Here is a 27,003-nt window from a genome sequence, read left to right on the forward strand (position 1 = left end):
TCAGAGCTGCCTTCCATGAGGCTCCTCACCCATCAGGGGCAGATTTTTGAGGTGAGAGGCCCACCCTTTGTAAGAACCACAGCAGCCTGAACAGCTCCAGGTGGGAAGCTCTGGGGTCTGTCTCTTCCATCCCTTTCCGTGGGTCCTGTGGGAGGCCTCTCTCTCCCTCCTGTGCGCTTGCCCCTCACCGAGGGGTTTACCGCTGACCTCCCACTTAGCCCTCTCAGCTCTCCCAGGCTACCACTCAGGAAACACGGCTGAGAAGCCTCAGGGGAGGAGGAGCTCGAGGCCACGCAGTGGTGGAGCCGGTTGGAAGCAGCCCACTTCTAGAGCACTCCGGCTTCCGCAGCCCTCCACTATCACCCCTGCCCTCTCCATAGACGCCGTGAGACAATTAGCAGTCCATCTGGAAAGACAGAAGGATGAACCTCACCTCACCAATCACAGCAAAAAAAAAAAAAACAAAAAAAAAACACCCAACTTCAGGATGATTGATCTTTTTTCTTTCTTTCTTTCTTTCTTTTTTAGAGAGTGGAGAGGTAGGGGGAGGTAGGGGGAGGTAGGGAGAGGGGCAGAGGGAGAGGGAGAGAGAGAATCCTAAGCAGGCTCCACACTCAGTGCACAGCCCAAGTCGGGGCTTGATCTGCCAACCCTGAGATCATGACCTGAGCCGAAATCAACAGTCCCGGGAGCTCCAATCCTTTTCTTTTTTAAGATACTGGAAGAATAGGTGTAGAAAATACAGGAGAGCAAATCTACAACTTTGGAGTGAAGAAAGACTTTGTAAACATGATAGACACCAGAGAGGTAAAGCTTGATAAATCTGACAATAAGAAAAATCGTAAAAAAAAACCCAAAAAACACAAATTGTAAAAATTGTATGGCAAAGGCATCATTAACAGGAAGGAAGCCGAGCACAAACTGGGAAGGCGTCCCTGCGATGAACAGAGAAGGGAGAAAATGTCTCTATCTAACAAATATTTTTCTTATAAATTTACAAAAAAAAAAAACACCCCACAAAACACTGCAAAAAAGTGGGCCCCAAACTGACCTACAAGTAGGTAAAAACATGTAAAAAGGTGCTCACACCCCATCTTGTGTGTGTATCGTTCACCTGCAGGGATGATAAAGATCATCAGGAACGATGATGTCTTAGGGTGTCATAAACACCATTGGGGGGTACGGACACTAGCAATAAAACCCTTCCAGAACGCCAGGTGGCCAACACGCCAAAACCTAAAATACCCATTTCCTTGGACTCTGCAATTTCACCCATAGGAACTGATTCTAAGGGAATGACTGGGCAAGCACTCAAAGCTGAATGTATCCATGTAGAAAAGAAACGGGTCCCTGTATCCTTAGAAAACCTCAAACCAATACCACCTCACACCCGTCAGAAGGGCTAAAATTAACAAGTCAGGAAACGACAGATGTTGGCAGGGATGTGGAGAAAGGGGAACCCTCCTACACTGTTGGTGGGAATGCAAGCTGGTGCAACCCCTCTGGAAAACAGTATGGAGGTGCCTCAAACAGTTGAAAATAGAGCTACCCTACGATCCAGCAATCGCACTACTGGGTATTTACCCCAAAGATACAAATGTAGGGATCCGAAGGGGTACGTGCACCCCGATGTTTATAGCAGCAATGTCCACAATAGCCAAACTGTGGAAAGAGCCAAGATGCCCATCGACAGATGAATGGATAAAGAAGAAGTGGTATATATACACAATGGAATAGTATGCAGCCATCAAAAGGAATGAGATCTTGCCATTTGCAAGGACGTGGATGGAACTGGAGGGGGTTATGCCGAGTGAAATAAGTCAATCAGAGAAAGACATGTATCATATGACCTCACTGATATGAGGAATTCTTAATCTCAGGAAACAAACTGAGGGTTGCTCGAGTGGTGGGGGGTGGGAGGGATGGGGTGGCTGGGTGATAGACATTGGGGAGGGTATGTGCTATGGTGAGCGCTGTGAATTGTACAAGACTGATGAATCATGGATCTGTACTTCTGAAACAAATAATGCAATATATGTTAAGGAAAAAAAAAGAAGAAGATAGCAGGAGGGGAAGAATGAAGGGGAGTAAGTCGGAGGGGGAGACGAACCATGAGAGACGATGGACTCTGAAAAACAAACTGAGGGTTCTAGAGGGGAGGGGGTGGGGGGATGGGTTAGCCTGGTGACGGGTATTAAAGAGGGCACGTACTGAATGGAGCACTGGTGTAGTACACAAACAATGAATCATGGAACACTACATCAAAAACTAATGATGTAATATATGGTGATATAACAATAAAAAATTATTAAAAAAAAAAAGAAAACCTCAAACCAGCTAGTGGAATTATTAACTGTATCAAAATCACACAGCCGCATATTAAAATTATTCTGAATCCTATTCACCCCTGCGGATTCCTCTGGATCTCCGTTTTCTCTCTTTTTTACAGCTTTATCACGGTATAACTGATATACAAAACCCCGCACATTTTTAATATGTACCATTTGATGAGATTGGACATAAGCATATATCCTTGATCCCAATTTTCTTAATGTCAGCAATAATCCAATGGCTGAATTCCTCAGGAAAACAGAGTCACAGAGAGAGAAATGTGACTTAGTTCCAAATCGCTATCATTAACAGAAACTTATAGAATTAGGGTAATACAACAGGGAAAGCTCATAGGCCAAGACATTCTTGTACCCCCTCACCGGCTTGTGTTGTGAGCCTGTTTACACAGCACTGATCATCCTAGTGGACTTCCAGCTTTTCACCTAACGGATCACAAGCATTTTTCCTAATTAATGTAAAATGACATATTTAGCATATGTATCATATCTTCCTCGACTCTTATCAATGGACATCATTGTCCCTGTAAGTGTAAGTTTTTACTTATGAAAAATGCAAGTTATCTTTATGCCCATGGTTTTCTTTTCTTTTTTTTTTTGCATTACTCCCTTAGGGTGGTTCCAGAAGTGTGATCACCACATCTAACAGCATAAACATTTTTTATGGCTCTTTATCAAGATGCTTTGCCAAAGGGGTGGGTTGATTTACAAGCCTCCAGTCAGGGCTGGGTGTAGCACCTTCCCTCTGGCCTTGCCAGCCTTCATGTCCTCATTACTATTTTATTTCAGTAAGTGAAAAACAATACCAGCATCTATCCCCTTCCAGGCACCCCCCCGCCAATTCTAGAGCTCATACATGGGTCTGACAAGGTTGCAGGGTACCAGATGAGCACACAAGAAAGAATCACATCCGTACTGCCATCGGTCACACGTACTAACGAGTGTGCAGAAACCCAAAGTAAAAACGCCACTTACAGCCGCTCCAAAGAAAACGAAGCTCCTAAGTATACACCTAACAAAACATGTTCAGGATCTGTATTCTGAAAATGACAAAATGCTGATGAAAGAAGTCAAAGAAGATCCAAATCCACGGGGAGGCAGACCCTCTGCAGGCTTAATGACATTCCTGCTAAATTCCCAGCTCGAGTGTTTGTGGGCACGGACAAGTGGGTTCTAAAAGGGATATGGAAACACACAGGCCATAGATGGCCTAGAACAATCCTGATGAAGAGGAGCAGAGGGGAGGTGTGGCTTGCTGATGGGAAGGCTTAGCGCCGAGCGACCTGTGGTCAGCGCAGAGGGACTGACACGCAGACGAATGCCACGGAATACGGGGCCCGAAACTACCCCCACGCCATTATGCCCAGCTGACTTTTGTCAAAGGTACACAAGCAGCAAACGATCTGGAGCAGTTGGATATGCATAGACCAAAACAATGACAGGGACCTCAACCTCACCCCATCCAGAAATGACCTGGTGGGAGGCATCTTTTCTAAAGTGAAACGTGCTTGGCCTGCTGTCCCCTGAGTGTGTCTGTCCGTTCCTCTCCATATAACCCTGCCCACTTCCAGCCTGGCCCCTCTGCCCGGAGTCGGTGCTGGAAGCAGCCCTGAGCTTCCCAGTCGAGCCCAGCTAACTGCCCGCATCCTGGGCAGTGAGGAAGGCCCCGCCCCCTGCAAGAATTCCTGACTCCCCTGTCCATCTCTACCTGCCCTGGGCTCTGGGAGCCACCAGGCTGCTTGGCCTTGCCGACCATGCTTTCCTCCAGAACGTGCGTTTTTGGGAGTGATGTGGCTGGAATGGGGACAGGGGGCCCCCTCGGTGCAAAGTCTGGCATGTACTGGGTGGGTGTGGTCACCTGTGGTGGGGGACCGAGACACGCTGTGCCCTGCAGCAGTCTCTGGGAAGGCCACAGGATACCACAGCTTTTGATGGCTGCTAGGAGCCACCAAGTGAAGGACAAAGTCACTTCTAAATCCTAGAACAGCAGAGCCCAGACTCCTACAACCCAGAGGCACGCTCGTAGGATGGCGCCTTCTTATTTCTTAGATGTTAACTAGAGTTGGGATTGAGCCCTGGGACTGTAATGGTGGTCCTTTCTGGGACCCTTAGTTATCTCATGAGTTAGCTGACTTCCATCTCTGAATAAGCCCACCCACCTGAGCCCACCCAAGGACCCAGCCCCTGCCCATTTGCTCCCTCTCTGACTAGGGGTTGTCCGCTTTCCTGACACCTCAGACGACCTCCCCACCTCTGGCTTCGTACAGTGGCTCCCACCCCACGTCTGAGAGACCTTCCACATTTTTCCTTCAATGTCCACCAGGATACAACTTCCGGCGTCCTTCCCCCCGCCTCTCCCGCCAAAGTCAGTGGGCACAGGGGCCCGGGCCTGGCTCCCTCCTGAGGCAGAAGCCCAGTGGACATGAACCTGATACAGTTTTAGCTCCAGAAAGGGTCCATCCCAGATCGAGTCAAGCGTGTCTTCAAACCCATACCCCTCAAGTGGAGGAGAAAGGGCGCTGGGGGAGAGGGGGCAAGCCCCCCCCCAGAGAAAGCATGAGGCCCCCCAGGTGTACTGACTTACTTGTTACTGCACGCCTCTAAGGGAGGAACTCTGGAGAACGTATGTGGTACTGAAGAGCAAAGGCTATAGCAAATTCCATCTCCTTAAGAGCAAGCAATGGAGGGAGGGCAGGAGCAGGGAGGAGGAGAGAAGGAAATAGGAGAGGAAAGGGGACATGCTTTGGAAAATATAAACTTATTTCAAATGCTGAAAGGGGTAAGATTACCTTGTGTGCCGAGGCCAGCCATGGCATCTGGGTCCCCGGGGCTGGACTCGGTCGCCTGCTGATCCACACTCGTAAGCTATGGCAAGAAACGAGGCATCGGATGGGTCATCTGTAGTTTGGAGGGGACATCACAACAGGCTCCAGAAATCAAGGCTGACATCAGAGCTCATCTTCTAGGAAGACATGTTTGTACATTTCTGCTTTTCTCCTCTAAATTTATGGGGTCAGGCTATGAGGATGCCAAAGCCAAAGGATCACTGCCAAGGCCTAAGCCCGTCTCTCTGACCTTCTGAAAGCAGAGTGCCCAGCAATCCCCAAGAGCCCACCAGGGCCAGGCGCCAGCCACCCCGAGCCCACTCACCTTCCACTTCCGGGGGCACTGCTGGGGACCAACAAAGGCCACACAGACTCCTCCAGAGTCACTGTAGGAGGTAGGACAGCCCCTGGCCTCGCTTCTAACCCCCTCCTCCCAACTGCTCTCTTCCCTGTTTCCACAGCAGGAAGAATAAAGCCACAGGGGACAGTCATGAGGCCTGTAATGCTTTGGGCCCGCACAGCTTGCACACAGGGTGGACGTTTAAGACACAATCTTGGCCTCCGTGAGCTCCCAGACTCCCCCAGAGCTTGCATTTGCTCCTCTTTCCTTTGGCCTTCTGCAGCTGGAAGCAAGAGCTTGCTCCCCAAGGCTGCCCCCCCTGCCTGAGCTCAGGCTCAGGGTTCATGTCCACTCGGGCCATGTGCTCGGTTGAACGTGGGCCCCATGACTCCGGGTACACTGTCCCGTCCTGGTGCAGGGGGTACACGATTGCATCATGTTTGGAAGTCAGCATGCTCTTGCAGATTTCCTCTTGAAGGGATCATTTCGCCCAGAGAGGCCTTTAGGAACATGGGCGCGGGGGGTAAGACCAGACCTCCTCTGCTGGGCGGGGATGGGGCGCCTCTGCTCTCCTGCCCTGTCCCCGCCTCCCATCCGCTGCTCGCACACTCGGTTCCACCCCGGGTGACCACATCTGCTCCACTGCTCCTTTTAGGGGACAATGGCCCTACATGGGCCATGTGCCTGAATGTCATGAACACCGTACATGTGTGCCTCTGTGCTGACTCAAAAAAACGATTTTTGAGTCCTTGTGTTATTTCAGAATTGCTTTGGGGACCTGCTTGCAAATAATGAGCTCTGGGGGAGGCCTGGGAAGGTGAGGAGGGCCCCTGCGCTTGGTTCGATTCCAGCTCAGGTAATTCCATCCCTGCCTCCCTTGTCTCCCGTCACCTCACTCGGAGAGCTGATAGTCTTCTCCTCTTTCCACCAGGCTGGAGCCGTGGCAGGTGCTGGGCTGTAGTCCTCCCACCAACACACAGCGGGGGAAAGCGTGCCCTCGGCGGGGACCTGTGACACAGTCTGGGGGCAAGAACGGCACCTGCGGCGAAGACCCAGAGCCGCCCAACCGTTCCCTTTGATCCCACTTAAGTGTGATACTGCACACGCTATGTGCCTTCCTCAGCGCACCCGTTCTGCTGCGGAGGGAACCGGGGGAGGGAGGGTCCCATGGCCACCAACGCTCACCTGCTTTTTCACTGAAATCGCTATCTGCCTACAGCAGATGCTGGAAATCTCTGTCGAGAATATTCTGCTAAATCACACAAAAAAGAACAACGCCCTCAAGGTTCATTCCCTTCCAACACTCTTCCTGACCCTTTAAACATTTTTTTTTAATTTTTAATTTTGCAGGCATGGGTGGCCACTTGGACACTAGAGGCCTGAAGACGAGCTCCTGGTAATAAAGAAATATAAATAAAGCAAGAGAAATAAAAGGCACAGTGGGACAAGGTCAGGAGGAAATTGGATTCATTTCGTATTTCGCAGTGGTGGCACTGGCTTCCCTCTGGCTCCTGGTCAAATCTGGGTTTGAGAAGAGACAGCCACCTGGCAGCACATCCATCACATCTCGTAAGCGGGGTAGCAAGGGTTTAATTTGAATTTGGCCTTCTCTGATGGCCAAGGCCACCCTGCCACCCGAAAGCTGGAGAGGGAACAGCTATGAGGTTCGCATGGCATTTTTGATTCCATATAAAGGCAGCGGAGAGGAGAACAGAAGAGGGGAGAAGGCATATATTTGTGGCACAGAATTTAAGTTGAAATTTGAGTTTAGCAATAAAGGCTTGTAACAGCTCTTGCAGGAGAGGGCTGCTGAGAGGTGAGGCTGTGTGTATGGCTTCGCGTGGGACATCCAGAGGCTGCATTTACTTAGTCCCAGACACGCTCTATTGACCAGTTGTTGTAATTTAAAAGTCTGTTGGGGGGCGCCTGGGTGGCTCAGTTGGTTAAGCGTCTGACTCGATTTCCGCTCAGGTCAGGATCTCAGGGTTGTGAGATGGAGTCCCGCTTTGGACTCCACACTGGGCATGGTGCCTGCTTGAGATTCTCTCTCTCCTTCTCCCTCTCCCACTCCCCTGCTCGCATGCATGCACACGCATGCTCTCTCTCAAAAAAATAAAAATAAAAAAAGTCCAGTTGGCATTGGGCAAATAATTTCCTCGTCTCCCTTTCTCTTAGGAAGCTCTGTGGTTAAGACACCCATGAAAATTCTGCCCTATTTCTGCAGTAAATTTCCCACTCCTGGGTTGGGTCAACCAGCAAGTATCAGATTTATATCAGATTGTCTTTGGGGGTAATTGTCTGCAATCCCAGATAATGTGAATTAAGATCTTAGGCTAATGCCCCAAGGCGATCTTTGAAGCGGCTTTGCTTTTCAGATTTTTAAATGTAAAGGTGATTTCATTTGAAACTATAAATTCTAACCTTGAGGACTTATGGTTGGCTGCCCCTCTGCCATGTCCCCTGCCTTTCTCACAATTTCTAGTCTCCTACCTCAGGCTTCCCGCCAGACAGCCACCAAATTAAAATTCCCGAGGTACCACTGGATCGTATCAACTCCGAATGCCAAACTCTTCAAAGGCACTGCTGTAGTCCGACATCCAAGGTCATAAAATCTGTACCCAAATTATTCCCGTGAACTTCCTTCATTACCTTCAGCTCCCCAACCAGGCTCCACGCTGTCCCACCACCGTGTCTTTGCCCAGGCTGTCCCTTGATGAACTTCTCCGTTGTTCACACGCCCACTCCCACTCAAACTGTCAAGGTTGGCTCTTCCCCTGGAGCCCTGGAGAAGTTTCTTTGAGTCTGTCCTGTTACCACACCAGACTGTTAGTTCCGCGAGGAGGGGACTCCGTTCAGCTCATGGTTCCGTATCCCACAGAACACGGCACAGTCTTCTGTGGTCCCTGGAACGTAAGCCTGTCATCCCCACAGGAAGATCAAACTGGCAAATTCCCAGGAACGTTCTTGCTATAGAAAGGAATGCACCCCTTTCCATCCTGCCCTCCGGTTATGGTCTTGAGCCATGGGAAATAGAAGGACATGGCAAACGAAGTCTCCAATCTGGGAGAGTGAATGGGTCAAAGTCAGTGTGCTCGGTCAAGGGGTGCTTTTTCTTCCTGCATTAAAAATCTCCCCCAGATGAACGGCCTCCTGCCCCTGGGCCCGCACAACGCAAACTCTGCTTTCCCATCAGTCTGTCTGCCTCTCTTTATCCAGGCAAGTCCTGATAGGCAATTTACATGCCTTTTGTCCACAAGGGGAAGTAATTAACCTCCCCCTCCCCCTGGGAGAAAGGATGGTGCTGTAAAGGGGGGCAGCTCCTTGCCATCTGCAGGTGGGAGGGCTGCCCGGGCCAGGGGGGGTGGGGAGGCAGCTGGCCAGTGCAGCCTTCCCTCTGTGGATGGAAATGGGTTTCATTGACTTCCAGACTCCCAGATGTGTCTGTGGGATTGAAAAGCGCTGCCAGACCACCTGGTCAAAGAGAATGGGCCCAGCAAGGCGCCAGGCTTCCCCTCCAGGGGAGAATGGAGGAGGCCCCTTAATCACCAGCTCGTCCCCCTCCCAGTGGGGCCGGCCCAGAGAAAGGCCAGGAGGACCCACACTTCTTCCACAGATCATTTTTGCGGAGGCCCTTGTAAGCTGGCCATTTTCTGAGCCAACACAATATGAGACGGGCTTTCTCAGCACATTTCAGGTGGGCTGGGCTAAGCTATGATGGTCAGTAGGTTAGGGGTGTTAAGGATATTTTCAAATTATGAGGGGTTTCTCCGGTTGTAACCCCATCGTAAGTTGAGGAAGATCTGTATTCCATGCTCCAGAAGAAAAGAGTTAAACCAGCGATAAAACACTCATCAGTATCCTTCTGGTGTGCAAGTGTGGGGTGGTGCATTCGATGTCACACCCAAATCCAGAGGCCCCAGAGGTCCAGCATCCAGGGTCCTTGGTAGGCTGGAGGGGGGCATTCCCCATTCCCACCATCAGGACTGCTGTTGGGAGGTTCTCGCCATCAGGATTGAGAAGCAAAGGGCTCTGAGAAGTCCTGTGGCTCTCCACAGGGTGGTGGACCCAGAATCACGCATCCTCCCAGGGCACTCTCCCTTCTGGAAATGGGGGGTGACGGCTCACCAAGGGAGGCCAGAGAGGCAGGCCAGAGTTGGTCCCCAGCAAGGAGCTGAATTTCTGTGATGGCAGTTGGCAGCGGGTGGAGGAGGGGTGACAGCAGAACTCTTTTCCCCAAGGTAGCCGTGGAGAGTCACACACCTCTGGGCTTGCTGGGGTCTCCAGGACCATGTACTGCCCTGCCTCGTGCCCCTGCTGGTTACAGGGCAGAAATGACCATCTGAGCCTGGGTCAGCATCCCCCTCCTGCCTCCTATGGACTTCCGTTCCTGACCCTGGCTCAGCTGCTCCCCAGCCCGGGGGAGCTCCTTGGTAACCCTCAACGCCCCAGGCCCACAGTCCTTCTAACTACCTCCTATCTTCTCTCCTCTTGCGCAAGCATCTCAAGAGAGTGATCTACTCCAGTGCCCAGTCTGTCCCTAGACCAGCAGCCCAGCAACAGCGGGAGCTGGGGCTTAGGTAGGGACGCAAATTCTCAGCAGGCTCCCCCTCCCCAAGTACTGACGCAGAAACTCTGGGGGAGGCGGGGGCTCAGCCACCTGTATCTGATCAACAAGCCCAGGATGCCCACCGGAGTCTAAAAACTGCTCACTCACACCCCTCATGTCCCATCCCCTCCTCTGGCCCCTACCGGCACCTACCCCACTGCCCCCTTGTAGCCACTCCTGCCAAGGTCACCAGCAGTCTCTGGATGATGAGCCAGGGGGACCAGGGTCAGCTCCTCACAGCCTCTGGGCAGTGCTGGACCTATCTCTTCCCTCCCGAACCACTGTGTCTGTGAGCCCAGGACCCCTAGGAGCCCCTTTGTGCTCTGCTCTGCAGCCTGTCCAGTTCCTCTAGCACCCCGAAGTATTGCCTCCTACTCCTTCTCGGTTCCCTGGAATTTGGTGACCACCTCTGCGGCTAACCCGATCTCTCCAAGGACCCAAGCTATGGAAGCTGCGTGTTCTGATGACCCCGGATTCCAATGAGCCACCCTGAGCAGGTCACCCTCTACCCATGTCATATTCCTTACAGACTCATCCTGAGCGGCTTTCTGTTTGAGGATATGCATGCTGCGCTGTCCCTTCTTCGGAGCCTTGCCACTGCCACCCACTCAGCCTGAGCCCTCAGCTCACAGAGGCTCCTTGGACACCCCCAAATATGGACTGGATGTCCCTGCCCAGTACCCTCCAGCAGGGCACAGGGCTCCCCTCAGAGTACTTACGACTCCCTTCACAGTTTCCATTGATAATATTGATTTGAGTGATTTTTATCATAAAAAGGAAAAGAAATCACTTCAGAAAGGCAGAATTCTCCACTCAGCTTTTTACAAAATTCAAGAGTAATTCAATTATTATAAGTTTAGAAATAAGATTTCAGTCACGCTTTGCCTCTCCACTAATGAATCCGGCCCCCATGCCAACCCCAGGGAGCTCCCACATGTCTGCTTCTACTGTGGACAGAAAAAAGGCCAAGGGTCCTTGGCCGAGTCCGTCTGCTGTCTGCAGCCTGATGAGCTGGTCCAGGACGTTTCAGGGCAAGAGTAGGCGAAGAAGGAAGGCCCAGAGGCTCAGGTGGCCAACACCAGGGTGGGCTGGGGCGGGCCTGAGCAGTCCCGCCCAGGTGACCCTCAAGGAGAATCCTTCTTGTAAAAAACGTGTGGCCGACGTCCCACTAGGCACAGAGGTAGGCATCTCTTGCCTTTTCTTCCTGCCCCACAACCGTCCGGCCTGCAGAATGTGACCTCCCTTGTGGATGGGATTGTCTCCCGAGGCTTGTGGAAGCTGAGTCTGAACAGCCATTGTGGAAAACCATTTCTCCACCCACAGAGGTCCCTTAGGGCCAGGAGCTCCTTGGTGGGTGGCCAGGAAAAGGACGGGCACTGCCTCCTGGCCTTCTCACCACGGGGACCCGAGATCTCAAAGGGGCAGCAAGGACATCAGAAGGTCTGGGCCAGGTCTGAGGCCTGCACCCCTTCCTAGCAGGTGACTTGGGAAGCCTGTCCGAAGGTTCCATGCTGCTGAGAAGCCCAAAGGGATGTGGGTCCAGATGGGCTCGGGAGAGCACAGCGGTGCCCTTCGGATGCTCCTGGTTCTGGTTTTGCATACTTTCCTCTGCCCAGGGCTCAGGGCCCAGAACTGGATGCAGCCCCCATTCCTGGCAGGAATTCTCAGCTCCCCTGCACGTGCCCCTTCTCTGCTTGACTGCTGTGCTCCCTACATGCGCCCCCAGCGCTGCGGCCTCACCGCAGCCTGTCCTGCACTTGGGTGCTGCGTGAACTTCTGAGTATTCACCCCTCTCTGCCCTGGCTTGTGGCCTTTGATATTCAGGAGTGACAACTGTGATGTCGACAGTGAAGATGACAATACCATAAAAAGGGCAAGTGACATTTGCTGAATCAGAACCTACCCTGTGTCAAGTGCTGTGCTGGGTCCATTCCACACATCCCATTCCATCCTGTGTGCTTGGTACTATTATGATCCCCATTTTACAGATGAGGAAACTGAGAATTCACCAACGTATCCCCAGTGCCTGCCCACTGTGGGTCAGGCACCCCAAAGCTGTGGGAGTGCCTGGCTCGTCTGGCTCAGAGGAAGCCTGCTACACCTACCTGGTGGCTCAGGCACTTCCCTGGCCTACAGCTGCCCAGCCTCATGCAGGACCAGGGATCCAGGACTGCTCTCTCACCTCCCCAGTAGACAATGACAGAGGCATGTTGCTGAAGCAGGCCAGAGTCCCCTGGGTACTCGGTTCACAGCCTGAGCTCTATCCCTGGGGGTCTCTGCTCATGGCTTTGAACCTGTACCAGCTCCTTCTGCACTGTGTCCCCAGACACACCAGCCAGCGGTCAGCTCAGGTGCATCTGAGAGAAGCCAAGGGGGAGAAGCACAAACATTGGGATTGGCATCCTTGGGCTGGGGTGGGATCTCTGCAGGGTCTACTCTCTGAGCCTGCTGCCTCCTCTCCACAAGACCACAGAGAGAAATACAAATGCAAGGAGTGTGCGTTAGTACAGGGAACAGGCTTGTCTGGGGCCCGGGTCTCACCTGGCTGGTGGTGTTCGGGCCCACCACGGCCTCGTAGGGTGGGGGGAGCTCGGCAGGGTAGAGCAGGCCGGGACTGTTGATGGCAACATCATACAAAGTGCTGAATGGAGAGGGAGCAAAGTCCAAGTGGAGGCCCCTGAAAAGGCAGAACCATTGCATTGTCACTCCTGGGGTGGGGGAGGGGAGCCTGAACTGCTGACCTTTCTCTTAAAGGAATGTCACTTGTCAGAGTTTCCCCTGGTCAAATACTCATTGTGTTTGTGAAATCAAAGGCTCATTCACTAGGTAGTTTTACCTTTTTTTGTTTTTTGTTTTTTTCTGGAGAGATGTTGACATTTTCACTAAACTCTACGGCCCTGTCCATTAAAATTAAAATAATCATAGAGCCGATTAAATCTTTAATTAATTTTACAGGTCACGTTAATGACCATAACTCAGTGGCAGTTTTGCGTTTCATGAGAACATAATGGAGCCACTCTTGTGGTTTGCTTTTGTTGTTGCATGGCGGCAATACCAAGAGAAATGGTCTTTCTCTAAGCCAATGTTCTATCTTTTTTCACTGTTCACGCTCTGCTCTCTAATCAAACATGCTCTCATATGTTCGCTCTCCTCCGTTCAGCTGCCCCACTGAAAATGAGTGTGGCCGTTGCAAGTTCCATCTCCCCGACTGCTCCTATCTTCCTGGTGTCCATGCCAGTCACTGCCACCATCACCAGAACGACCCACCTGTGGGCCTCGGCTGTGGGCGTGCAGGTGTACTCCGGTGGGTAATAGGGTGGAGGCGGGAGTGGGGGGATGAACTCATCGAAATCCAGGGTCTGGTGGAGCACGGTGCCATGGGGGGTCACGCAGGCTGGGCTCGTGGAATGCGCCCTTTGTGGAAGGAACTGGAAAACAGAGAGATTCAGAGTTATTTGGGACATCTTGTGTGGCTTGTGTCTAATTAAGCTAATTACACATAAGCTTTAATGGTCCGTTTGGAACTTAGGTAATTTAAACTGTCGGACTGTGACAGCAAAACACACACTTCAAGATGATGGCTCCATGAGGAATGCCTTGCCCCCAAAGCTTCTTCGTTAGGCTTTGTTTCTCACACTGCTACGCAGAATGCCTCCATTCTAAGGAGAAATAAAGTCTGGGAAGTCTTTAATTCTATCCCCACACCTAAATCGTTCTCTTCAGATTATACTATTCAAAGCCTGTGGGTCAAAAGGGTGCCTGACGTCCATGATTTAAGATTGCACTTCCGGAAGTATGTTCGTGAGAAAACACCAGACCCTCAAGATGTTCCTCTCTACCCCTTCCCAAATTCCTACAGAGAAATAAATTTGGGAAATGTTAACTATTTTACTCTCTTCTTGGAGCCCTGTAATGCATGTTTGTGTGTTAAAGTTCCTGAGAAGGTCTGCAACCCCCCCCCAAAAAAATCTGTTTAATCCGTTAATGGAACATTTCTCATATATTTCATTATAGGTCCCTTTGGACACATAGTATCTATGATACTTCTCAGTCCTAGGAAATTCATAAACTTTGTAAAACACTGCTCTGAGGGAAAAGAATCATGAGCTCCAGAACATTCTGTGGGGCAACCTTAAAACCGAGATGCTGCCTGAGCAAACTGAGGTAAAATCGTTTAAACAAAAAGAACCCTGCCTCTACCTAGCTTTCCATTTCTGCCCATAGGTAACACTGGCCAATAACTTCCCATCCTCTGTTCACTGCTCCCCAGAGGTTACCTGTGGCATGGAGATGTCTGAGCCATTGCTCCAGTTCCCATCAACACCTCACTGTGAGTGCCTGCAGGTGCAAGAAGACTGTGCTACTCTCTGGGACACCCCACCGCATGAAAGGTCAGACAATCAACTATATACAGCCAAGCAAGGACAGTTTCCACTAGTAAACAAGCTCTCCAAGCACTGTGTGGGGACCTGGAGTCTACAAAGGGTTAATGAAGATGACATTTGAATGGGTCTAAAGATTGGTAGGTAGGCTTGCAAGAAGGTGCTCCAGGCTCAAGAAGAACAGGTGAGCTAGTAAAAGATGTGTTTAAGAAAAGCCAATTTATATAATACTCTAGAAGTTAATTCTTAATTCTGGAGGCACTGGGGAGCTAGTGAGGGTGCTAGAGGTGGGAAGCAGTGCTATTAAAGATGTGTGGTAGGAAGTACCTTCTGGCAGCTGTGCTGAGGGTAGTCTGGACTTGATCAGAGGCTGGGATGGTAGGACATTTTTGCATGAGTAAGGGTGAGGTCACAATTCTGAATATGGTCAAATGCCATGAAATCAGCATGCTCTAGACTCACAGAGAAAGAATAGTGACCATGTCTACACATGTAACACATCAGACTGAAATTGTCTCATGTGGGTTTTCTTAACACACAGAGCACGTTCCTTGCCTTTCCAGTAGGTCTGAGCCATGGCTTTGTTTAATTGTCTGAAATAGAGGTGAGTCAGTGGCTATGAGCAGGTCGAACATGTGTCTGTCGTCCCCTGCCTTGGAAAGCTGTCAACCCCGATGCGTATTGCACAAAGCTGAGCAGTTGGGACAAGGCCAAGTGTCCTTGAGGTCTAATAGGGGACATATTTTGAATGAGTCTCTATCGGAAATTAGAAAAATCAATAACACACTCAAGCATGAAATGCAAAAGTCAAAATGCTTTCCTAGCAAAGATACAATCCCTCCAGGAACGGGAACAACAAGCATTTTCAACGAGAGAAGCGAGGCACTCCAGATGATCCTATTAGCAGGTTTAAATGCAGAGATGCTGCCATACACCAGAGGTTTTTAAAAGGCTAAACGACAGCTTTAACCACTTCTGCTCTAAAGCCAGATCACCTTTCCAGTGGTGTGTTGGCTCCATCTTTAGGGAAGCAGGTCAGACACAGCTTGTTGCAAACTGAGCTAAATTTTTACCTAGGTTCCTCAGCCTTCCCAGGCAGAAGCCTGCAAGTGACACTTGACATACACCCTCCTCCCCCAATGAGGTGGGGTCTGTCTCCAAGCCCAAGGTCACCTGCTTGGGACTATGCTCTGAGATGCTAGGGCTGGAAGTCTGCAAACCCCGTTTCCCAGACTCCCTTGTCGGTTGGCTTCCTATTGAGCTCTGCCAACAGGGGGCGCTAAAGGGAGTCTTGAAGAAGAGAGCTACCATTCTGCTCCGTCCCCACTCCTACCCTTGCATTCCACCCTAAGGGGTGGAAGCTGCCTCCATGGTTGCTTATCTCTGTGTCTGTTATCTCTTCCCAGATCCCCACTTCCCTTTCACCTGGCAACCTCCTAGTCATCCTTCAGGACCGGCAGGAATGCCTCTTGGCCAGCCCACACCCCGCCACACTGCCTGCTCTCACGTCTGCAAATTAGTGGCCAGGCGCAAAGCCTGAGCCTGCATTGGGGTGTGGTGGGTAGAAAACCGGTTCTGAATTGTCACTTCTTCCCCGGGTGGTCCTCCTTGCTCTGGGCCAGTTTAGTTATGACCGTAATTCATGATGAACTATGAATGCAGGCAGGAAAACTTGCTTGTTCTATGAGAACCAAGTTGAATGCTTTGGAAAGACCTGACAAGGGAGAGCAGTTGAGCAGAAAGTTCTGCCAAGCCGGGTCCTGGCAAGGCAGCTGTAAGGGAGTGGAGATGAGTCATAAAACATCCAGGGGAGCTCTGCATTCTGCTTGCTTTGCATGTCTCACTTCAATTTAAAGGAACTGAATCTGGAAATTACAGATGGTGCAATTTTCAATGAAGTTTACACAAAAAAATACAACTCGGTACACTAATACGTAGACCCCCAATCACACAGAAGGTCTTGGCCCCAAATCAAAACTCTGGTGGACAAATGTTCATTTGCATATTAAAGCCACAATGCTTGCAGCATATATGTTTCACTATTAGGACTGTCTGTTGTAACTAGCTTTTTAAGATTAATCGGGGGGGCTGCCTGGGTGGGTCAGTCAGTTAAGCATCCATTTTCGATTTTGGCTCAGGTAAAGATCCCAAGGTTGTGAGATCCAGCCCTGTGTCAGGCTCCACGCTCAATGCAGGTCTGCTTGAGATTTTAAAAATAAATAAATAAAATCTAAAAAAAAGACAAAAGAAAAAAAATCACCACTCTTCAGTCCTAGTCTGATAGATAAGTAGCACCTACCACCCAGAGATATTTCTGGTAAACAGGTCACTGTGGGTCCAAGGAGGGACCAGCCTCTGTGAGGCGCTGGTGGGAACTGGGGTGAGCTGGAGAGGTGAAGATACTGGTGAACTTGAGTGATTCTGGGAATTCCAGGGTGGCGGGTGTTACAACCTTGTCCCTGACCGTGGCACCCCTTGCTAGCTCCACGGGTGAGCCCACCGTTAGCACGTCTGTGAAAGGCTCGGCGCTCCGTCTGCACTTTCTGGAGGTGTTCTACTTTACAGGGCACACGACTGGTGTTGAGAACATAAATGACAATAATAAAAGATGAAGTTCACAAGCAAGTGCCTAATGGAGACACATGTAATAGCAGATGATGTCCCTTAGGCTAAAGTGGCTGGCAATAAAGTTCATGGGAAGGAAAAGAGCTGAATGGAGAAATGGGGAAGATGAGATTATGCTCAAGAAACAAAACTAAAAATGTGAGATCTGAGATACTTTGGAGGTAAAAGCTTTCTCCGCTAAACTGTATCAATAAACTGAATTTTATCATCAGTTGCCTTTTGCCACTATTTCCAAAACATATTAGAGTACTCTAGCTGTATAAATTCTGATGCTAGGCATAAAGCTTTGCATCTCATGTATACATGCATTCATGATATGAGTTCCAAAAATGGTTAATTATCCCCAGATGCCGATCCGCAGAGGAAGGAAGGAATTATGGGTTCCCTCCATGCCAGGCTAAGGCCCTTGCTGTGAGTCAGTCCACGGTCTGGGGTGCCCCGTGGTCTTTGGTGCATAAATGACACCAAGAGAATTATCTTGCTTCCCGTTTCTGTGTTTTTGGAGCAGAGGGGGAACTTAAAGGTACTTGTGAAACGATGTGTGTGCAGACACCTCCTAGATTTTTAAAAATTTGTATCCCAATCCCTTATGATTGTCTCACCCACACCGAAATTGAGAGCAATATATCTAGGCACCCTCTTTCACTGAATCCTTCCAAAGCACTCACTTTTTTTTTATAACAGAAACAAAGATCTTTTTTGCGCTCCTATTTCATTGGCTTCTGTAATAGTACAATATGCACTTACAAGCCAAATACCCCTGGCCTAGACTGTTCGGGGGACAGCGACAACTGTCCCTTAGGCAGCTTGTGACCCAACTGCGGGGAGCAGAGATGTCATGTGGGTGAACCAGAGGCGGCTGTGCTGTGGGGAGGAGGCAGGGCATCTTACGGGCAGGATGGAGGACCGTGGCTCTCCGGCCAGTGGGTTCAGCACAGGGGACTAAGAGAGCCATAACTGTATGTGCAAGGAGCTTATTGTAGTGCCGTTTGCACGGGCCTAACAAAACCAAAATCAAAACCAAGAAACAACTCAAGCATCCGCACGAGACATGGCTAATGGACGTTATGTCCACAGTATGGGTCAGTGTAGACATGAGACATTTCTGTGTATATTGACCTAGAGGGATGTCCATGATCGTTTCAGGTTATAAAATCAAGTTGCAGAATGATATGAATGGTGTGATCCCATTTGGTTAAAAGGAAGACATAACACGGGGTGCCTGGGTGGTTCGGTTGCTTTCAGCTCAGGTCAGGATCCCAGGGTCCTGGGACTGAGTCCCACATCGGGCTCCCCGCTCAGCAGGAAGTCTGCTTCTCCCCTCTCCCTCTGCTCATGCGCGCTCTCTCTCTCAGATAAATAAGTAAAATCTTTAAAACCAGAAAAGGAAGACCTAGCAGAAGGAAGAAGAGAGGGAAGAATGGAGAGAAGGAAGGAAGGAGGAACAGGGAAAATAGACTATCTGTATGTGTTAATACAAACACTAAGAAATCAAGAAAGAAATGGAAGGATTCATTGCAAAGTTTCCTCAGGAGAATGAGGAGGGAGAAGGTAGCTTATTAACTTTGTCTTTAAATATCTCTGTATTTTACTTGTTTCAGTGATGATATATTACTTCTTTAACTCAACAGTCTAATGAAATGAAGTAAGAAAATTAAAGTCAATTACACCTGAAGAAAGCTGGGAAAAAAGGAGACTTTTCTTAAAAATTAAAAAGAGCTTCTGAGGCATGCTCATGAATAAGCTGATTCCAGGTTCCATCCCTCAGGGTGAACCATGAGCCCCTGGTTCTTCTCCTTTTCCAGGGTGCAGCTTGTGTGGCCAGTCTCACCTAGCCTCTCACCCATGTGGTAAAAGCCAACCTCCTCCACGTGGGCCACCAGGGTTTTTTCAAAGCCCATGCACATGCATTATCTGATTCTTCTCTCAGCGGCCCTGTGAGGATGGCAGAGCATGAACTGTCTTGCATAGAGCAGAGGAAACTGGGACAAACAGGCAGCGATGTGCCCAAGGCCACACAGGGGTCCCACAAGGCGCCATGGTCATATGCCCCCATTTCCTTTTTGGCTCCCAAGATTCTGCACGTCAGCAACACAGCAAGGGACTTATAAGGAGAGGAGAACCTTGTCTGGTCCCATAGCCCATGTTCACAAAGGGAAAAGGACTCGCCAGCAGGAATTTAACCGATTTCTACTTCCACGCCAGGGGTTAGAAGCAAACCTACCCACAAGTACTCAGCGATGGAAAAACCATGGGTTCTGATGGCGGCTATTGTCATTGTGACCACACCTTACCTCCCTATGGTGTTTTGCAGTTGACAGAGGACATTAAGGACCACGGCATGCTTGGTCATGGCTGCAGGACCTTCCCAATCACAAACTAATATTCCCCCTGCATTTAAGAGTCGAATAGGTCACACTTCTTGAATGTTCACCTGGTATGCCATTCGGTCCATTTCGGAGGTGAGGAAACCGAGACTCAGGCAGGTTCGGTGACACATCCAGAGTCACTTTCTTCATACGCAGAAGAGGTGGGACTCGGATGCAGACGCGGCCGATGCCAGGCCCAGGATGGCAGGCCCGCGCGTGTGCCACACGGCGGAATGACAGTGTGAGCCTGCGTTGATGTGATCATGACCATATACACCATCACAGCTACCCTATGCTATATCTGGGTTTAGTCGGTAATTTTCATTCTAATGCTTCACACCAGGGAGTGCAAACTTTTATATTTATAGCCCCTTGGTTCTGTTAGTTTGGTCAAATTTGTATGATATTTACAGATCAATAGTAAAATCTGCAGAGGTGAGTAGAACCCCACGGTACTTAACCTTTCCTTTCTACAACACACCGGAGAAAATCACCAACATGAGGCCTCGGTGAGTGAGGCCAAAAGTTCATCGCTGCTGAATAACTGCTTAATTAAATCCCTTTCAGAAAACTGCCACCTCTCTGAAAGGTCAGCCCCGGCTGTGACAGCTGTGTAGATATACACTGGGGCAAAGAGGCGGATGTTGCATATGATTAGAACCAATGAATTTTTAACATCTTGGTAATGATGCTCTCTGGCCCTGTAACTTGATGAACTGATGTATTGCCATGGGGTGGATGAGAAAGAGCAAATAAAACAGCCTACTACAAGAATAGCTTGCTTTTTCTTTCATGAGATGCATAAAACATGGAGGGGGAGGCAGGGCAGGTCTGGAAGAAGCAAAAAGAGAGACAGAGACAGAGGCAGAAACAGACACATATGGAGAAGCAAAAAGAGACAGACAGACAGACAGACAGACAGACACACACACACACACACACACACACACACAGATGATTCCTACCCTTAGCATTGGAGAACCATATCTTCCCATCAGTTTCTCTTTATCTTACTGACTTTAGTGGTAACATACTGAACAGTGGGCTGTGTTTCATTCATGTTGAATAATGAAGAGCCTTCATTATTTATTAAGCATGTACTTATAAACATGTATTAATAAGTGTGTGACCCTTGCTCCTATTCTCATATCTCTCCCTTGGGAGCGGCAGTTCTTCAACTGTAAGACTCTGGCCTGGGTGCAGGGCAAGGGGAGGGGTGATCAAATGATGGCCAGCCAGTGACTCTGCCAGTAGATTATGAGCTCAGGGTTAATTAGCAAATCTAAAAAGCACAGATGAGCAGTTTTTCAATTTGAAAAGGACTCATTTTCTAAAACATCTTCCTTTATTAAAAGAGAATTCTGAAGCTGGAGGAAGGCACCTTGCCCTGGAGGTCCTGGGCCCAGAGGATGTCTAGGGCTCTAGGACTGTCACTAAAATTACTCAAGAGGGGCACGAGGGTGGCAGGACTCTGTTAACACTCAGCTCTAACAAATCCCTGAAATAAATACATTAATGACACCAAATGTACAGGGCAGCATGAGGGACTGCCAAGCACCATGGACTCTCAGGTCTATCATCCTTGGGGCTTCTGGTTTGAAGCTAGAAGAGTCCACTCTCCATTGGTTTCAAAGTGGCTGGAGGAGAAAGGGGTCAGGCTCACCATTCTGAATGTGCTTGGGAAGGCAGGGGCCCACTTACCATCTGCAGGACATCGGAAGAGACCATCTGCATGCAGCACATGGCTGTGGCCAATGCACACACAATGGTGGAGAGGACGTTGAGGGCACACACACTGAAGAGGAGATCCTGTGAGAGAAAAATGCAGCAGAATGTCAGTCTCACCTCGACAACCCAGATGGCAGATCCTTAGCATTTCCCTCAAGGTCCAGAACGAGTGTGACCAATTGCCTTCCACTTCATGGAGGTTTTCTTTTGCAGTTTTTTGTTTGTTTGTTTTAATAACCAAAACTGGGGTTTAATAGAGACACATTTGTTTATTCTTCTACAGTGCTGATCGAATTATTCTTAGACACTGAATGATGTATTTCACACTTTTGATCACTATTAGGCACTCACTGTCTAAGAAAATCTTGAAATCACTGACATTTAAATAGGTGGGCATTCTTTATCAATTATAAAATGTAACTGAAAATTTTGAAGACTTTAGTAAAATGCCAAGTTTTTAAATTAAACTTTTTACCTTGAGGTAATGGTAGATTCACAAGCAGGTGTAAGAAATAATACAGAGAAGTCCTGCAGACCCTTTGCTCAGTTTCCTCCATCTTGCAAAACTATAGTGAAATATCATGACCAGGAATGACAGTGATGCACTCAAGATATAGAACATTTCCATCACCACAAGGATCCCCATCCCATGTTGACCTTTCAGAGACACACATACCTCTCTCCCCACTGCTCCAGCTCAATCTCCCATTCCCAATCCCTATCAACCATTAGCCTGGTCTCCCTTTTAATAATTTTGTCCTTTCAAGAAAGGTATACAAGTGGTGTCATATAGCATCTAATCTTTCAAAATTGGCTTTTTTCACTTAGCGTGATTCCTTCAAGATTCATCCACACTGTTGCATGTGTCAGCAGATGATTCCTTTTTATTGCTGAGCAGTGTTCCATGGTGAATGTACCACAGTTTGCTTAATCAGGCACCAGATAAGAAATATCGGGGTGGTTTTCAGTTTTGGGCTATTACAAATAAAGCTGCCATTAATGTCTGTGTTTGTGTATGGGTCTTTGTGCGAACATAAGTTTTATTTCCCTGGGAAGAATAGCCAAGAGTACAATTGCTGGGTCATATGGTAATTGAATGTTTAGTTTTATAAGAAACCGCCACATTGTTTTTCAGAGTGGCTGAACCATTTTATGTTCCTACCAGAAATGTATGAATGATCCAGTTTCCCTGCTTCCTTGTCCACATTTGGTATCACTATTTTTATTTTAGCCATTCTGATAGGTGTGTAATGATATACCAATATGGTTTTAATTTGCATTTCTTTGATGGCTAGTGCTGCTGAACATCTATTTGTGTGCTCATTTGATCTGTATATCCTCTTTGGTGAAGTGTCTGTTTGTATCTTTTGCCCATTTTCCAATATAATCATTTGCTTTTTTATTGAATTTTGAGAGTCCTTTATGCATTTTAGATCCTAGTCTTTAGTCAGATGTGTGATTTGCAAATATTTTTCCCCAGTCCATAGCTTCTCTTTTCATCCTCTTCACATAAGTTTTCGCAGAACAAAAGTTTCATGTTCATAAGGTCCAGCTTACCAATTTTTGCTTTTATGGATCATGCTTTGGTGTCAGGATTTTCTCTTACATTTTTTTCTAAAGTTTTTATAGTTTTATATTTTACATTTAAGTGTGTGATTCATTTTGAGGTAATTTTTGAATAAAGTGAGGGTTAGGTTGAGGTTTATTTTTGTGTTTCTAATTTCAATCTTGACATGTTCATTGCTAGATATAGAAATGTGGTTTATATTTGCATATTTATCTGGTATCTTATGACCTTGGGATTTATGTAGACGATGAGGCCATATGCAAATGTTTTATTTCTTCTTTTCCAATTTGTATGCCTTTATTTCTTTTTCTTGCCTTATAGCACTAGCTAGAATTTCAAGTATTATGAATAAGACTAAGATGAATAAGATGGTGAGAGCAGATATCTTTGGCTTGTGCTCTGTCTCAGAGGGTACACTTCGTGGAGTTTTAACTGTCCACGTACAATTCATTCCTCTTTAGGAAACTCACTCTCAAATCCATAAATAGAAAAAAATAACCATGATCCACAAAAATGACCAAAGACTTAGTATACAGGAATATCTTGGAGATATTGGAGGTTGAGTTCCAGATCATTGCAATAAAACAAATATTGCAGTAAAGTGAATCAAATGCATTTTTTTGGTTTCCCAGTTCATAGAGAAGTTACGTTTGCCCTATACTATAGTTCATTAAGTATGCAATAGCATTATATCTAAAAATGTACATACCTTAATTTTAAAATGCTGTATTGCTAAAAAGCGCTAAACATCATCTGTAATGATTTTGTAATCATTTTATTGGTGGAGGGTTTTGCCTCCCTGTTGATGTCTGCTGACTAATTAGGGTGATGGTTGCTGAAAGTTGGGGTGGCTGAGGCAATTTCTTAAAATAAGACAACTAAGTATGCTGCATTGATTGATTCTTCCTTTCGTGAAAGATTTCTCTATAGCATGTGATGCGTTTGACAGCATTTTACCCACTTCTTTCAAAATTGGAGTCAATCAATCCTCTCAAACTCTGCCACTGCTTTATCAACTAAGTTGATGTACTATTCTAAATCCTTTGTTATCATTTCAACAATCTTCACAGCATCTTCTCCAGGAGTAGGTTTCATCTCGAGAAACCTTTCTTTGTTCATCCATAAAAAGCAACTCCTCCTTCATTCAAGTTTTTTTCACGAGAGTGCAGCAATTCAGTCCCATCTTCAGGCTCCACTTCTAATTCTAGTTCTTAGTGGCTGTTTCTACCACATCTGCAGTTAGTTTCTCCACTAAAGACCTGAACCCCTCGAAGTCATCCAGGAGGGCTAAATCAGTTTCTTCCAAACTCCTGTTTATATTGATCTTTTGACCTCTTCTTGTGAGTTATGAATGTTCTTAATGGCATCTAGAATGGTGAATTCTTTACAGAAGGTTTTCAATCGACTTTGTGCAGACCCATTAGAGGATTCACAATCTATGGCAGCTACATATAAGCTTATGAAATGTATTTTTTTGACTGTTCTGAAAAATAGTTTTTTGTTTTATTTATTTTTTATTGTAATTCTAGTATAGTTAACATACAGTGTTATTAGTTTCAGGTGTACAACACAGTGATTCAACAATTTGATACACCACCCAGTGCCCACATTAATCCCCATCACCTATTTCAGCCATCCTGCCACTCACCACCCCTATGGTAATCATCAGTTTGTTCTCTAGGATTAGGAGTCTGTTTCTTGGTTTGTCTCTCTCTCTCTCTTTTTCCTTTGCTCATTTGCTTTGTTTCTTAAATTCCACATATGAGTGAAATCACATAGTATTTCTTTCTCTGACTGACTCTTTTTGCTTAGCATTATACTTGTTAGCTCCATCCATGCCATCACAAATGGCAAAATTTCATTCTTTTTTATGGCTGAATAATATTCCATTGCAGATACACACACCACATCTTCTTTATCTAGTCATCTATCGATGGACATTTGGCTGCTTCCATAATTTGGCTATTGCAAATAATGCTGCTATAAACATAGGGGTACATGTATCCCTTTGAATTAGTGTTTCTGTATTTTTTGGGGTAAATACCCAGTAGTGCAATTACTGGATCATTAGGTAGTTCTATTTTTAACTTTATGAGGAACTGCCACACTGTCTTCCAGAGTGGCTGCACCAGTTTGCATTCCCACCAAACGTGCAAGAGGGTTCCTTTTTCTCCACATCTTTGCCAACACTTATTGTTTCTTGTGTTTTTTATTTTAGCCATTCTGACAGGTATGGGGTGGTACCTCACTGTGGTTTTGATTTGCATGAAATGTATTTCTTAAATAACAAGACTTGAAAGGCAAAATTACTCCTTGACTGTAGGCTGCAGGATGGATGTTGTGTTGACGGGCATGAAAACAACATTAATTTCATTGTACATCTCTATCAGAGTCAGTCTGTCTTTTGAATCTTTGAAGCCAGGCATAGACTTTTTCTCTCTAGCTATAAAAGTCCCAGATGGCATCATCTTCCACTAGGAGGCTGTTTTGCCTATATTGAAAATCTACTGTTGAGTGTAGCCACCTTCATGAATTACCTGAGCTAGATCTTCTGGATAACTGGCTGCAGCTTCTACATTAGCACTTGCTGCTTCACCTTATACTTTTATGTTATGGAGATGGCTTCTTTCCTTAAACCTCATGAAGCAACTGCTGCTGGCTTCGAACTTTCTTTTTGCAGCTTCCTCACCTCTCTCAACCTTTGCAGAATTGAAGATAGTTAAGGCCTGGCTCTGGATTAGGCTTTTGCTTAAGGGAATGTTATGGCTGGTTTGCTGGTTTGATCTTCTATCCAGACCTCTGAAACATTCACCGCATCAGCAATAAGGCTGTTTTGCTTTCTGATCATTCATGTGTTCACTGGAGTACCACTTTTAACTTCCTTAGAACTTCTCCCTTGTATTCACAAACTGGAGATCTAGTGCAAGAGGCCTAGCTTCTGGCCTGTCTCAGCTTTCAATATGCCCTTTTCACTAAGCTTAATCATCTCTAGCTTTTGGGTTAAAGTGAGAGACATGCAACTTTTCCTTTACTTGAACACTTAGAGGCTGTTGTAGGGTTATTAATTGGCCTAATTTTAACATTGTTGTGTCTTGGGAAACAAAGCGGTCCAAGGAGAGAAAGGGAATGGCTGGTCAGTGGAGCCGTCAGAATACATATAATATTTATCAATTAAGTTCACCCTCTTATATATGGGCATGGTTTGTGATGCCCCCAATCATAATAGTAACATCAGATATCATTGCTCACAGATCACTATAATAAATATAATAATGATGAAAGTTTGAAATATTGTGAGGATTGCCAAAATGTGACAGAGACATGAAGTGAGCAAATGCTGTTGGAAAAATGTTGCCAGTAGACTAGCTCGATGCAGGGTTGCCACAAACCTTCAATTTATAAAAAACACAGTATCTGATAAGTGCAATAAAATGAAGCACAATAAAACAAGGTATGCCTATAATGGTATGTCCTCCAATTTAATCTTATTCATACAATCTCATTCATATAAACATGTACAAAATATTGTACATACTCAAAAAACTATCAGGGAAAATATATCTTTCACCTAAAGACTGTGGTACTAAAGAGGCTAGTTTCAATAATCTAATCAAGGGGTTGAGAAATCCTCAAGAGGAGGTGGGAAATACTCATTTTATTTCCTCATTGAATGCTTCGTATATGCATTAGGTATGTGTCCAAATGACTTTCTTATCTGGGAGCATCCCCAGTGGTTTACTCATATATACATGAACCCATGTATTCTGATCTATACCATGCTTTAAGAAAGTTCCCCAATCTCCTGTAAATTATTGTGATCACAAAGTCTTTGTACAATCCCTTTCCCTGCTCATTTGTTCTTAAAGCTTCCTTGTGAAATAGCCAATTAGGGTGATTATGATAATATCATAGGGGACAAAGTTAACATACCGTGTTTAAACACATCCCCAAGGTTAAATCGTTCAATGACAGTGTGAAGACAGAGAAGAGTCTTGTTTATAAAATTTGTTAGGCAGAACTGAGCAGGGTTCAGTCTAGGGCTAATTATTCCCCACTCCTGAGGTAAGAGCGTTGTGGGCAATCTGAACAATGTGGAAACAGGTGCTACTCTCAGACCTGCACCAGACACTGTTTCTAAACCTTTTTCTGTGGTTCTTTTCTAAGACTCCAACAGTTTCTTCGTGTGCATGGGCTAATCAATATCCAACTGAAT

At 47.1% G+C, this 27,003-nt stretch overlaps 1 protein-coding gene across 2 annotated transcripts in view; it reads right to left on the reverse strand.

Annotated features, from left to right (window-relative positions):
- FAM189A1 (family with sequence similarity 189 member A1) overlaps positions 1-27,003 on the reverse strand; it is a 458,917-nt gene that overhangs the window by 4,352 nt on the left and 427,562 nt on the right. For both annotated transcript variants that reach the window (XM_027571934.2, XM_027571935.2), the window contains 4 exons: positions 21,197-21,304; positions 13,387-13,547; positions 12,661-12,796; positions 5,138-5,213 (listed from right to left, as the gene is read on the reverse strand). In XM_027571934.2, coding sequence (XP_027427735.1) covers positions 5,138-5,213; positions 12,661-12,796; positions 13,387-13,547; positions 21,197-21,304 — 481 coding nt within the window. The remainder of the gene's footprint in view (positions 1-5,137; positions 5,214-12,660; positions 12,797-13,386; positions 13,548-21,196; positions 21,305-27,003) is intronic.

The sequence above is a fragment of the Zalophus californianus genome, chromosome 6, assembly GCF_009762305.2.
Source record: "Zalophus californianus isolate mZalCal1 chromosome 6, mZalCal1.pri.v2, whole genome shotgun sequence".
In the NCBI taxonomy this organism is placed as follows: domain Eukaryota; kingdom Metazoa; phylum Chordata; class Mammalia; order Carnivora; family Otariidae; genus Zalophus; species Zalophus californianus.